This window comes from Ranitomeya imitator, unplaced genomic scaffold (assembly GCF_032444005.1).
Source record: "Ranitomeya imitator isolate aRanImi1 unplaced genomic scaffold, aRanImi1.pri SCAFFOLD_325, whole genome shotgun sequence".
NCBI classification, from domain to species: Eukaryota; Metazoa; Chordata; class Amphibia; order Anura; family Dendrobatidae; genus Ranitomeya; species Ranitomeya imitator.
The window spans coordinates 778,043-791,783 of record NW_027193546.1 but is presented as its reverse complement, the minus strand read 5'-3'; the positions used below and the strand labels follow the sequence as shown (position 1 = coordinate 791,783).

At 50.7% G+C, this 13,741-nt stretch overlaps 2 protein-coding genes across 2 annotated transcripts; both read left to right on the top strand.

The window, feature by feature from the left end:
• Positions 1-3,283: 3,283 nt before the first annotated feature.
• On the top strand, positions 3,284-3,715 carry LOC138653675 (histone H2A type 1-like). The gene has a single exon (XM_069743281.1). The coding sequence runs from the start codon at positions 3,323-3,325 to the stop codon at positions 3,713-3,715; it is 393 nt and encodes a 130-aa protein (XP_069599382.1). The 5' UTR covers positions 3,284-3,322.
• Positions 3,716-10,693: 6,978 nt separating this feature from the next.
• On the top strand, positions 10,694-11,352 carry LOC138653685 (histone H1C-like). Its single transcript, XM_069743291.1, has one exon. It carries the CDS (start codon positions 10,694-10,696, stop codon positions 11,327-11,329), a length of 636 nt encoding a protein of 211 aa, XP_069599392.1. The 3' UTR covers positions 11,330-11,352.
• The last annotated feature ends 2,389 nt before the right edge of the window (positions 11,353-13,741 follow it).

Below are 13,741 nucleotides of genomic sequence, written 5' to 3'. Positions count from 1 at the left end.
GTAGAAGATTGCGGAGTGTCCCTGCTCAGAACATTACCCTGTGGTGTCAGGATCTCACAGGTCAGGCAGTTACATTATCGGCCGTCACATCCTCCTCACAGGATCCCTGCTCAGTTACTGATCGTCCTTCTGTTCTATCACTTTTCTTCCCCCGCTTCATCTAGTGTCAGGACTGGCGGCTCTCGGGCAATATTATTATTTATTATTATAGCGCCATTTATTCCATGGCGCTTTACATGTGAGGAGGGGTATACATAATAACAGGTACAATGATCTTGAACAATACAAGTCATAACTGGTACAGGAGGAGAGAGGACCCTGCCCACGAGGGCTCGCAATCTACAATGGATGGATGAGGATACAGTAGGTGAAGGTAGAGCTGGTCGATCAGTGGTGGGTACTGCAGGTTGTAGGCTTGTCGGAAGAGGTGGGTCTTTAGGCTCTTTTTGAAGGTTTCCATGGTAGGTGAGAGTCTGATGTGTTGTGGTAGAGGGTTCCAGAGTAGGGGTGATGCGCAAGAGAAATCTTGTATGCGATTGTGGGAAGAGGAGATAAGAGGGGAGTAGAGAAGGAGATCTTGTGAGGATCGGAGGTTGCAGGAAAGTACCGGGAGAGGAGGTCACAGATGTATAAAGGAGACATTTTGTGGATGGCTTTGTATGTCATGGTTAGGCTTTTGTACTGGAGTCTCTGGGTAATGGGGAGCCAGTGAAGGGATTGACAGAGGGGAGAGGCCGGGGAATAGCGGGGGACAGGTTGGTTAGTCGGGCAGGAGAGTTTAGAATAGATAGGAGGGGTGCGAGAGTGTTAGAGGGGAGGCCACAGAGCAGGAGGTTACAGTAGTCCAGGCGGGAGATGATGAGGGCATAGACTAGGGTTTTTGCAGATTCTTGGTTTAGAAATCTACAGATCCTTGAAATATTTTGAGTTGAAGGCGGCAGGAAGTGGAAAGGGCTTGGATATGAGGTTTGAAGGAGAGATGAGTGTCAAGGATTACCCCGAGGCAGCGAACTTGGACTGAGGAGAGTGGGCAGCCGTTTCCTGTAATGGATAGGTTCGTTGGGGGGTTGCGTGTGATGTGGGAAAGACAATGAATTCTGTTTTGCCCACATGTAGAAGTTCCGAGAATGTGGAGGGGAACAACGAATCATGGGAGAAATATCCCAATACAATTGCAGGATAGGATCCTCTAGCACTAGATGTAATAATGTAAAACGAATGCCATAGATCTCATAGGGTTAATATGACGTGAGATAAAACCACTGCAGTGCAGAGAGATCCGATCACAAGTCTGACTGTAAGATGCCCCAAGTACTGGTGACTCCCATCACAGCACAAATGCGGTTTTTTCTTATTGATATATAAAATAAATAGAACACGGAATTACAGGGAAATGGGCTGTACAGTAATATTCTCCTGATCAGATCCGTGTGGGGTGAATAGGGCAGCGAATATTCACAGGGAATGTGGCTGTCTGAGGCAGCTGGATAGATGGACGCCCTGTGTACCGGGTACGGAGACTCCTATGTGATGACCACGTCCCGGACACTAATGTTTCGGATGGATGGCGCCTATGAAGGTTATTATAACCTCCCCAGAGTAATAATGGCGACCGATCCCCGCCCGTGTTTGGGGGCATGAACAAGGATAATGGTGTGCACTCAGGTCAAGGACACGGAGGTGCTGGTAAAACAGACCGTGTGGTCAAGTTAATAGTAGAAGAAAAAATACCGCACACTCGAAACTGGTATGATGCAAAAGGTATATGCCAGATTTATTCACGAAAACAAGTCAACAATTGCCACTGTGATAATTCGTAGATAGAAACCCGACGTTTCGACCCTCCCGGGTCTTATTCATGGGGTTACTAGGAAAGCAAATAAACAGTATAAGTAACTGTATGTGACATAACATTATATGTAATAGAAAACGAATAAGAACAAAAAAGACAAAATAATAAACATACACCAAAATATAAAATATAATATGTACAATATTTACAAGGCAACCAGAGGCGATGAAGGGAATACTGTCCGGAGCAGCGAAAAGTAAGAGTCTGTGGATGCCAATGTAGAAGATAGTTGTGTTTCAATTGCTCTAATACTGTCCTTTGTTTCCGTAATAGCCTTTTGTAGAAATTCAATGGTCAGAATAATGATGTCTAAAGAACATTTATTTAGTATTCTCTTGTATTTGTCACAGTAATCGGGATCTTCAGAAAAAAGTGTTGGGCGCAGGTTGCACCTAAGACCTCTCGGGATCTTGCCCTGTTTATGATGTTCTGCCAAAGTTATGCAGTGTAAATCATATGAGATTAATTTTCGTCGCTAATTCTCGTAGTCCCTCGTCCTCAACTCATGGGGAGGGGTTTTCAAGAATTCACTTGAGTTTGAAACTTGCGATAAGATGCTGGAACTGGTTGCGTCGTCGTATGCGAAGATGTCAGACGTCATCTGGTAAACCGGTGCTACACCAAGCAAAAAATCACATGAACAAGGATAATGGTGTGCACTCAGGTCAAGGACACGGAGGTGTTTGGGGGCAGACAGCTGGGATGACAGGACCCGGTATTATCAGCGATCGCCGCTCCAGCAAAGGGGCCGGTAATAAACCCGACGGACAAAGAGCAGAAACTGAGCGGGGAATTCAAAACCAGCAACGGATCTGTAATCAGCCAATGAGCGAGAGACATCCGCAGGCGCCGACCAATCCCAGATACAGGAATATCCGCCTCCATTTAACTCCTCAGTGTCCGTGTGTGCTGACCCCCCACTACACACTCGCTTTACAGAAGCGGCGACTTCCCCCACCCGAGACCCGGCAGCGTCACATCAGGCTCCGGGCAGAACATAGGAGACTTGTCTCAGTCAGGCTGTGATAGTATAAGCGCGGACACCACAGGGGATCTGCACAGGATAATAAGCGGGTGAGTGAGGAGCCTCCTCCTGACAGGAATTAACCCCTCACCCGCCAGACTGTCAGTGCAATATATGGCTGATAGAAGACACAAGTCCAACAAGTGCAAACAACAAGTCAACAGAATATTTCTGCATTTCCTTCTGCTCCAGGACAGATATCTGTTTTCACCCCTTATCTATTCTGTCCAAAGCGAACGTTTTCTATTGGGTGAGAAACTCATTTGAGAAAGGAGCAATAATAAGCTCCGCCCTCTGTAGCTCATTGGTGGATCTCCAATACTCTTCTCCATTTTCATCTTCAGATCCGTCCAACGACAGGAGAGGAGGGCGGAGCAACGGACTATATAAGGCGACACAGCACAGACTCTTCTCTACACGATTTTCCGTCATTAGTTATCGGCATCATGTCTGGACGCGGCAAACAAGGAGGAAAGGTCCGTGCTAAGGCCAAGACCCGCTCATCCCGGGCAGGACTGCAGTTCCCAGTCGGCCGTGTGCACAGGCTTCTCCGCAAGGGCAACTGCGCTGAGAGAGTCGGCGCCGGCGCTCCGGTCTATCTGGCCGCTGTGCTGGAGTATCTGACCGCTGAGATCCTGGAATTGGCCGGCAATGCTGCCCGGGACAACAAGAAGACCCGCATCATCCCCCGTCACCTGCAGCTGGCGGTGCGCAATGACGAGGAGCTGAACAGGCTGCTGGGTGGGGTGACCATTGCCCAGGGGGGCGTCCTGCCCAACATCCAGGCCGTGCTGCTGCCCAAGAAGACCGAGAGCAGCAAGGCGAGCAAGAGCAAGTGAGCGCTGCCGCCAATCTCTACAAAACCAAAGGCTCTTCTAAGAGCCACCCACACCGTCACCACAAGAGCCGGCGCCGCCTATCTCGGGGGTCCTCGCATGAGGCTGATGGTACATACACCATTGCCGCCATTGTTGGTGCACATATCCACAGAATAACAGGAGATGAATGGGTCAATCCCACATGAAGTCTCAGACCCTCAGGTGGAGTGTCGTCTGCCAAGCTCGCAGGAAATGTCCCCTCCTTAGTGTCTGATACTCCGCGGTGAGGTCTACATGTAGTTAGCAGGTCCCGCAGTAAGGGGGTGGGGGATGGTTGTCGCTATCAGTGACCTGTAACAATCCTCCGGAGATTATGAGCGGGGAATTCAAATTCCCCAACGGATTCTGTGATCAGACAATGAGCGAGAAACCTTGGTAACGCTCAGCCTTCAGTGATGTACATAGTAACATAGCTAGTAAGGCCGAAAAAAGACATCTGTCCATCCAGTTCAGCCCACACTCCATCACAACAAATCCCCAGATCTACGTCCCTCTACAGAACCTAATTGTATGATACAATATTGTTCTGCTCCAGGAAGACATCCAGGCCTCTCTTGAACCCCTCGACTGAGTTCGCCATCACCACCTCCTCAGGCAAGCAATTCCAGATTCTCACTGCCCTAACAGTAAAGAATCCTCTTCTATGTTGGTGGAAAAACCTTCTCTCCTCCAGACGCAAAGAATGCCCCCTTGTGCCCGTCACCTTCCTTGGTATAAACAGATCCTCAGCGAGATATTTGTATTGTCCCCTTATATACTTATACATGGTTATTAGATCGCCCCTCAGTCGTCTTTTTTCTAGACTAAATAATCCTAATTTCGCTAATCTATCTGGGTATTGTAGTTCTCCCATCCCCTTTATTAATTTTGTTGCCCGGCTTTCCTCTCCCGTTTAACTCCTTACGTGCCGTTTTCCAGCTGATCTTTTCTTTACCAGAGTATCCACAGATGCGGCACCTTCACCCCAGGCCCCGGCAGCGCTGTGTCCCCCATACACTGCACACAATGTATACGCTTTGTATATACATATACAGGACAGGAGCTGTAGGGAACAGAACCAACACCTGTGTCCCCCCATACACTGCACACACCGGATATATATAAATACATGACAGGACCTCAAAACGCGCAGCCGTGGCTATCAGACCTCAAACAGCCCATCATTATTCTGAGGAGGTTATAATAGTCTTCAGAGGCGCCATCCACCCGAAACATTAGTGTCCAGGACGTGGTCATCACATAGGAGTCGCCGTACCCTATGTGATGACACACAGGGCGTCCATCTATCCAGCTGCCTCCTACAGCCACATTCCCTGTACACGGATCTGATCAGGAAATTATCACTGCGGCCCAGTGCGGATATATATCCCCCATAAATCTACTAATCAGCGCCCAATAAGAACAGGATATTAAATGTCTAGACAGAATATTAACCTACATTTGGAAACCGCCCTGAACACCCCCCTGATTAGAGCTGTAGAGGGATCTGCTTCGGGTAAGCCGTTTAATCTTTCCACGTCAGGATATCCTTGGGACTATTCAGTATTCGGAGCGTAACGTTGGCACCGATGAGTGTTCTAACATTACAGCGACATCACCAAAGCAGAGAAATCAGATCCTAGCAGTCAGGTGCAGCCCTCACTTAGAAGATGTGGGTGGCTCTGAAAAGAGCCTTTGGGTTGTGAGGACAGAAGAGAACACAATTAACCTCCGAAGCCGTAGAGAGTGCGGCCCTGGCGCTTGAGCGCGTACACCACGTCCATGGCGGTGACGGTCTTCCTCTTGGCGTGCTCGGTGTAGGTGACGGCGTCACGGATCACGTTCTCCAGGAAGACTTTCAGGACACCGCGAGTCTCCTCATAGATGAGGCCGGAGATGCGCTTGACGCCTCCTCTGCGAGCTAGACGGCGGATGGCAGGCTTGGTGATGCCCTGGATGTTATCACGGAGCACCTTCCTGTGCCGCTTGGCGCCGCCCTTCCCGAGACCTTTTCCTCCTTTGCCGCGACCAGACATTTTCTTCAGTCAATGAGCAAAAACTGATTCCTGAGCCTCAGGGACTGCTCCTTTATATGGAGGAAGAATGGACCAGAGAGAGAACTGGAGAGATGACGCTATCCGGGGCGGGGCTTACAGAATCATTAGCTCCTCCCTTCCTCTGCTGATTGGCTGAACACAGAACTGTTGGGAAGTTTGAATTTCCCGCCCATTGTACAGTTTCTGCAATTATTTTTCCAGCTTCTTTATTATATACAATTTCCTTCCCTGTAGCGGCAGGTATCCCGACTATTGTCATGACCATGCCAGATCAGAGTGGATCATACTCTCCACAATGTATGATGCCCCCACAGTTAATCCCAATACACGGTTGAAAGCAGCAAGTGAAATTAGGAGAGATTTTTCATCATATCAACATCAGGTGATTGAATGTTAATTTATGCCATTACCTCATGTACCAATCACAACCCAGAAAGACACATTTTTATGCATTGTTTATATAAAATGTTATGCTTTAATTCAAAATTACTGGAATGTGCCGTGTTTTTTTTTTGTTTGTTTTCTTTAATTGTTCTGATTTAATGTGAAAACTGTACTGGAAGCAAACCAAAATAGAAAAATAATCCCTACTACATCACCCTCTATAGTGCCAAAGGCATTTGCTTTCTTATAACCAGGACGTGCTTCTTCGAAATTGGGGCCTGAGTAGCTGTCGGATGGCCAGGAGGGCTTCTGGGTCCCAGTAGGACACTGTAGGAAAAAAACAGGTTGGATCCACTACAAATCACAGCACAAAAGGCATTTCCGCAATGAGATCTGCAGCAGAAAAGTCCCTTAAACTTCCGCATCAGTAGCAATCTGCATCGTGCATTTCTTCCCCCCATAAGGTGGCTTTGACGTCCTGCAGCAGTGACAGGGGAGTCTCGTGTACATAATCGCTGTATTTCGGCAGGGAACATTTTATGTTATCCAAATCCATCTTCTTTATGACCCCAGTGGCCCATTCTGGTGGGCGACCCTGCCGGTCCCCAGCACCGTCCCCGCCTGCCATTTGCTTCTCTTTTATCGTGTGCTCCAGCCAGTCTCTTCCATACTCTTCGGAGGGATCAGTGTCCCCATTGCACAGTTTGGGCTTCACAGCGAGAAGGATTTCACACGCCTTTGATGCCACTGACCGGTCACAGTCACACAGACAAGTCAATAAGGCCGGAAAAAGCCCGACTCATTCACATGTAACCAGAGCGTCGGAGATGGAACCTGAGCTTCTGCTAGATGGCAGCCCTATAGTGTAAGGGCACGTTAGGGACGGTCCCATCTCCAATGTGTGGGACATATAGGAATGTGCCAGGTCCAATGCGTTCACCTTCACCTCCCAATCCAAGTCATTGCACGTCATCTCCAAAATCTGGGACAGCACGGTGTCCGAGTCTTGGAGTTTTTGCATGCGACCATTCCTTAGCAAGTTAGTAAACATCTTTACCACCGCCCTTCTGGGGAAACCTTTCATTACATGGGGCACCAGAGCCTGTAGGAAGGACACAATTATTGATTATTAACCTTCCATAGCACATCATCCCGCACCACAGCGGAGACACTTGAGGGCACATAGAGGCGGGTTATCATCACTTGTGCCTTCTCCTTAGCTATAGCTCGAAGTATCGGCAATGCTGATGAGAATACTGGGCCCAGCGATCACTTGGCTGGATATGGAAACGTGGAGAGGAAAAACGAGGATGATGACAGGGATTACAGCAGCACCGCACGTACAGATGGCGGTGCCTGGAAAATCTAGTACATCTGCCTCATTTTGGAGAGGTGCACTGCTGACATGAAGGATTGATCATCTCTCCCTGGGAGAGAGAAGGAGAGAGAGAGATAAAGACAAAGAGAGAGAGAGTGAACGAGAGAGAATGAGAAAGAAGGAGAGAGAGAGAAAGCAAAGGAGAAAGAAAGAGAGATAAAGACAAAGAGAAATAAAGAGGGAGATAAGTAGAGAGAGAAGAAATAGAGATGAAGAAAGAGACAAGGAGAGAGAAAGATAGAGATAAAGTGAGAAAAAAGAGAAAGAGAAAGCAAGAGAAAGAGAGGGTGAGAGAGAAATAGAAAGGGGAAAAGGGTAAGAGTGAGAGAAAGATTTAGAGAAAGAAAAGAGAAAGAAAGAGAGGAGATAAATCTTTCTTAGAAATTGGCGCCTGAGTAGCAGTTGGATGGCCAGAAGGGCTTCTGGGTCCCAGTAGGGCACTGTAGTAAAAAAAGAAAAACACAGGTTGGATCCACTACAAATTACAGCACAAAAGGCATTTCCGCAGTGAAATCTGCAGCAGAAAAGTACCATAAACTTCCGCATCAGTAGCAATCTGCATCGTGCATTTCTTCCCCCCATAAGGTTGCTTTGACGTCCTGCAGCAGTGACCGGGGAGTTTCGTGTACATGATCGCTGTTTTTCGGAAGGGGACATTTTATGTTATCCAAATCCATCTTCTGTATGACACCAGTGGCCCAATCTGGTGGGCGACCCTGCCGGCCCCAGCACCGTCCCCGCCTGCCATTTGCTTCTCTTTTATCGTGTGCTCCAGCCAGTCTCTTCCATGCTGTTCGGAGGGATCAGTGTCCCCATTACACAGTTTGGGCTTCACAGCAAGAAGGATTTCACAAAACTTTAATGCCACTGGCCGGTCACAGTCACACAGACAAGTCAATAAGGCCGGAAAAAGCCCGACTCATTCACATGTAACCAGAGCGTCGGAGATGGAACCTGAGCTTCTGCTAGATGGCAGCCCTATAGTGTAAGGGCACGTTAGGGACGGTCCCATCTCCAATGTTTGGGACATATAGGAATGTGCCAGGTCCACTGCGTTCACCTTCACCTCCCAATCCAAGTCACTGCACGTCATCTCCAAAATCTGGGACAGCACGGTGTCCGAGTCTTGGAGTTTTTGCATGCGACCATTCCTTAGCAAGTCATTAAACATCTTTACCACCGCCCTCCTGGGGAAACCTTTCATTCCATGGGGCACCAGAGCCTGTAGGAAGGACACAATTATTGATTATTAACCTTCCATAGCATATCATCCCGCACCACAGCGGAGACACTTGAGGGCACATAGAGGCGGGTTATCATCACTTGTGCCTTCTCCTTTGCTACAGCTCGAAGTATCGGCAATGCTGATGAGAATACTGGGCCCAGCGATCACTTGGCTGGATATGGAAACGTGGAGAGGAAAAACGAGGATGATGACAGGGATTACAGCAGCACCCCACGTGCAGATGGCGGTGCCTAGAAAATCTAGTACATCTGCCTCATTTTGGAGAGGTGCACTGCTGACATGAAGGATTGATAATCTCTCCCTGAGAGAGAGAAAGAGAGAGATAAAGTGAAAGAGAGAGAATGAGAAAGAAGGAGATAGAGAGAAAGAAAGGGAGAAAGAGAGAGAGAGAGAGACAAAAAGACATAAAGAGAGAGATAGAGAAGTAGAGAGAAGAGAGATAAAGAAAGAGAGAAGGAGAGAGATAGATATAAAGTAAGAAAAAGAGAAAGCAAGGGAAAGAGAGGGAGAGAGAGAAATAGAAAGGAAGAAAGAGTAAGAGTGAGAGAAAGATTTAGAGAAAAAAGAAGAGAGAAAGAGAGGAGAGCGAAGAGAGAAAGGAGAGAAGGAAATAATGAAAGAGAGGAGAGAGAAATAGAGATTAAGAAAGAGGGAGAGAGAGAGAAAGAAGAAGAGAGGGGAGACTGCTCTATATACTGTACACTCTGGTCTATAAATTGTACACACTGCTGTATATACTTTACACACTGCTCTATATACTGTACACACTGCTGTATGTACTGTACACACTGGCTCTATATACTGTGCACACTGCTGTATATCCTGTACACTCTGCTCTATATACTGTGTACTCTGCTGTATATACTGTACACTCTGCTGTATATACTGTACCCTCTCCTCTAGTATCAGTGACACTTATTACACTGCTGATCTGGGCTGTGCAGATGTGATGTTGTGCACTATATATACTATGTACAGCTGTGTTCTCTGTGTAGACGCTGGATTTTGTGTCTCCGCTTTTCTCCCAATATTCCCCTTTTACACAATAGTGGGGGTCACATAAATCCATTAATATTTCAGTTTTCTCCCCGGAGATGTTTATGTGTTTGGTTGGGGAGTCGCAGTGTGCAGCTGTCGCCTCATCAGAGCTCTTCGCACCATGACATGCCGCAGCGGTCACAGCTTCACACTGGGTAAGACACGATATCAGGCAGGTGATTGCAATCAGCCACCGATGTGGATCATCTACTGGTGTGGAACACGTGTCCCCCCAATCCTCTGCACATACGGGGTACAGTGACACCACAGGTCAGGGAGGTGGCAGTCAGCGGAGGCCGTCGCCTGTGTTACCCTTCTGGGTTGTCAGCAGCTCCAGCTCGTCCCCACATCGTACAATCAGCTTCCTGTGCGATAGACATAGGAGTAAAGATCCCTGTGATGGTGACAGGAGCCGGGAATAGGAGGAACGAGCTCCCGCAGCAGATTTATCTCCCCGGATACACAGTGATGTGCAGATCGGGAGGACGGCGGCGATGATCCCGGGATTTCCTCTCCGCTCTTTCCCGGCATCTCTGCTAGTGACGGCTACAAATGGCCGGTGGAGATGTTGGAGAAGGGGAGGCGACGGAGGAATCGCGCTCTGCTGTCCGGTGTTAGCCGGTAAAGGGCTTTTATCCAGGGCAGGGAAGCACAAGGGGAGAGCGGAGCTTCACTCGGACTCAGCTGGGAGGGGGCGGGGCCTGTGTCCAGTGTCAGCCAATAGAAGCTCAGGACGGTGCTGCTCAGCAGCCAATCAGTGCGCAGTAAGCCTGTACATATAACAGGCGCCTCCAGCTCCGGCCTCAGTGTTTTCCTTCCTATCAGGAAATATTTTCATTTTGCGTCAGCAGCATATGATGGCAGAGACCGCGCCAGCCGCCGCTCCCCCTCCCGCAGAACCGGCCGCCAAATCCAAGAAGCAGCCGAAGAAATCTGCTGCCAAGAAGAGCAATAAACCCTCCGGCCCCAGCGTCTCCGAGCTGATCGTGAAAGCCGTGTCCGCCTCCAAGGAGCGCAGCGGGGTGTCTCTGGCCGCCCTGAAGAAGGCTCTGTCTGCTGGAGGATACGATGTAGAGAAGAACAACAGCCGCCTGAAGCTGGCCGTCAAGGCTCTGGTCACCAAGGGCGCCCTCCTCCAGGTGAAAGGCAGCGGCGCCTCCGGGTCCTTCAAGCTGAACAAGAAGCAGGAGACGAAGGACAAAGTGGCCAAGACGAAGCCAGCAGCTGCGGCCAAACCTAAGAAACCCGCTGCTGCCAAGAAAGCCGCCAAATCTCCGAAGAAGCCCAAGAAGGCTCCGACTGCGGCCAAGAAGAGCCCGAAAACGGCCAAGAAGCCCGCAGCGGCCAAGAAAGCGGCCAAGAGCCCCAAGAAGCCGAAAGCCGCTCCCAAGCCCAAGAAGGTGACGAAGAGTCCGGCTAAGAAGGCGGCCAAACCCGCCAAGAGTCCGGCTAAGAAGGCTGCGAAAGCCAAGAAGCCCGCGGCTAAGAAATAAGCTGCAGCCCCTGTTCTGTTACCACAAAGGCTCTTATAAGAGCCACCACCTCCTCCCCGCAGAGCTGTATGATCAGTGCCACCACCTCCTCCCCGCAGAGCTGTATGATCAGTGCCACCACCTCCTCCCCGCAGAGCTGTATGATCAGAGCCACCATCTCCTCCCCGCAGAGCTGTATGATCAGTGCCACCTCCTCCTCCCCGCAGAGCTGTATGATCAGAGCCACCACCTCCTCCCCGCAGAGATGTATGATCAGAGCCACCACCTCCTCACTGCAGAGCTGTATGATCAGAGAAATCACCTCCTCCCCGCAGAGCTGTATGATCAGTGCCACCACCTCCTCCCCGCAGAGCTGTATGATCAGTGCCACCACCTCCTCCCCGCAGAGCTGTATGATCAGTGCCACCACCTCCTCCCCGCAGAGCTGTATGATCAGTGCCACCACCTCCTCCCTGCAGAGCTGTATGATCAGAGAAATCACCTCCTCCCCGCACAGCTGTATGATCAGTACCACCACCTCCTCCCTGCAGAGCTGTATGATCAGAGAAATCACCTCCTCCCCGCAGAGCTGTATGATCAGTGCCACCACCTCCTCCCCGCAGAGCTGTATGATCAGTGCCACCACCTCCTCCCCGCAGAGCTGTATGATCAGTGCCACCTCCTCCTCCCCGCAGAGCTGTATGATCAGTGCCACCACCTCCTCCCCGCAGAGCTGTATGATCAGTGCCACCACCTCCTCCCCGCAGAGCTGTATGATCAGTGCCACCACCTCCTCCCCGCAGAGCTGTATGATCAGTGCCACCTCCTCCTCCCCGCAGAGCTGTATGATCAGAGCCACCACCTCTTCCCTGCAGAGCTGTATGATCAGAGAAATCACCTCCTCCCCGCACAGCTGTATGATCAGTACCACCACCTCCTCCCCGCAGAGCTGTATGATCAGAGCCACCACCTCCTCCCCGCAGAGCTGTATGATCAGTGCCACCACCTCCTCCCCGCACAGCTGTATGATCAGTGCCACCAACTCCTCCCCGCAGAGCTGCATGATCAGAGCCACCACCTCCTCCCCGCAGAGCTGTATGATCAGAGCCACCACCTCCTCCCCGCAGAGCTGTATGATCAGTGCCACCACCTCCTCCCCGCAGAGCTGTATCATCAGTGCCACCACCTACTCCTCCCTGCAGAGCTGTATGATCAGAGAAATCACCTCCACCCCGCAGAGCTGTATGATCAGTGCCACCACCTCCTCCCCGCAGAGCTGTATCATCAGTGCCACCACCTTCTCCTCCCTGCAGAGCTGTATGATCAGAGAAATCACCTCCACCCCGCAGAGCTGTATGATCAGTGCCACCACCTTCTCCCCCGCATAGCTGTATGATCAGAGCCACCACTTCCTCCCCGCAGAGCTGTATAATCAGTGCCACCACCTCCACCCCGCAGAGCTGTATGATCAGAGAAATCACCTCCACCCCGCAGAGCTGTATGATCAGAGCCACCACCTCCTCCCCGCAGAGCTGTATGATCAGAGCCACCACCCTCTCCCCGCAGAGCTGTATAATCAGTGCCACCACCTCCTCCCCGCAGAGCTGTATGATCAGTGCCACCACCTCCTCCCCGCAGAGCTGTATGATCAGTGCCACCACCTCCTCCCCGCAGAGCTGTATGATCAGTGCCACCTCCTCCTCCCCGCAGAGCTGTATGATCAGAGCCACCTCCTCCTCCCCGCAGAGCTGTATGATCAGTGCCACCACCTCCTCCCCGCAGAGCTGTATGATCAGTGCCACCACCTCCTCCCCGCAGAGCTGTATGATCAGTGCCACCACCTCCTCCCCGCAGAGCTGTATGATCAGTGCCACCTCCTCCTCCCCGCAGAGCTGTATGATCAGAGCCACCACCTCCTCCCCGCAGAGCTGTATGATCAGAGACACCACCTCCTCCCTGCAGAGCTGTATGATCAGAGAAATCACCTCCTCCCCGCAGAGCTGTATGATCAGAGCCACCTCCTCCTCCCCGCAGAGCTGTATGATCAGTGCCACCACCTCCTCCCCGCAGAGCTGTATGATCAGTGCCACCACCTCCTCCCCGCAGAGCTGTATGATCAGTGCCACCACCTCCTCCCCGTAGAGCTGTATGATCAGTGCCACCTCCTCCTCCCCGCAGAGCTGTATGATCAGAGCCACCACCTCCTCCCCGCAGAGCTGTATGATCAGAGACACCACCTCCTCCCCGCAGAGCTGTATGATCAGTGCCACCACCTCCTCCCCGCAGAGCTGTATCATCAGTGCCACCACCTACTCCTCCCTGCAGAGCTGTATGATCAGAGAAATCACCTCCACCCCGCAGAGCTGTATGATCAGTGCCACCACCTCCTCCCCGCAGAGCTGTATCATCAGTGCCACCACCTTCTCCTCCCTG

What these genes read in the sequence shown, in the direction of transcription:
- LOC138653685 (XM_069743291.1), top strand. Translation starts at nt 10,694, where the DNA reads ATGGCAGAGACCGCGCCAGCCGCCGCTCCCCCTCCCGCAGAACCGGCC.
- LOC138653675 (XM_069743281.1), top strand. Translation starts at nt 3,323, where the DNA reads ATGTCTGGACGCGGCAAACAAGGAGGAAAGGTCCGTGCTAAGGCCAAG.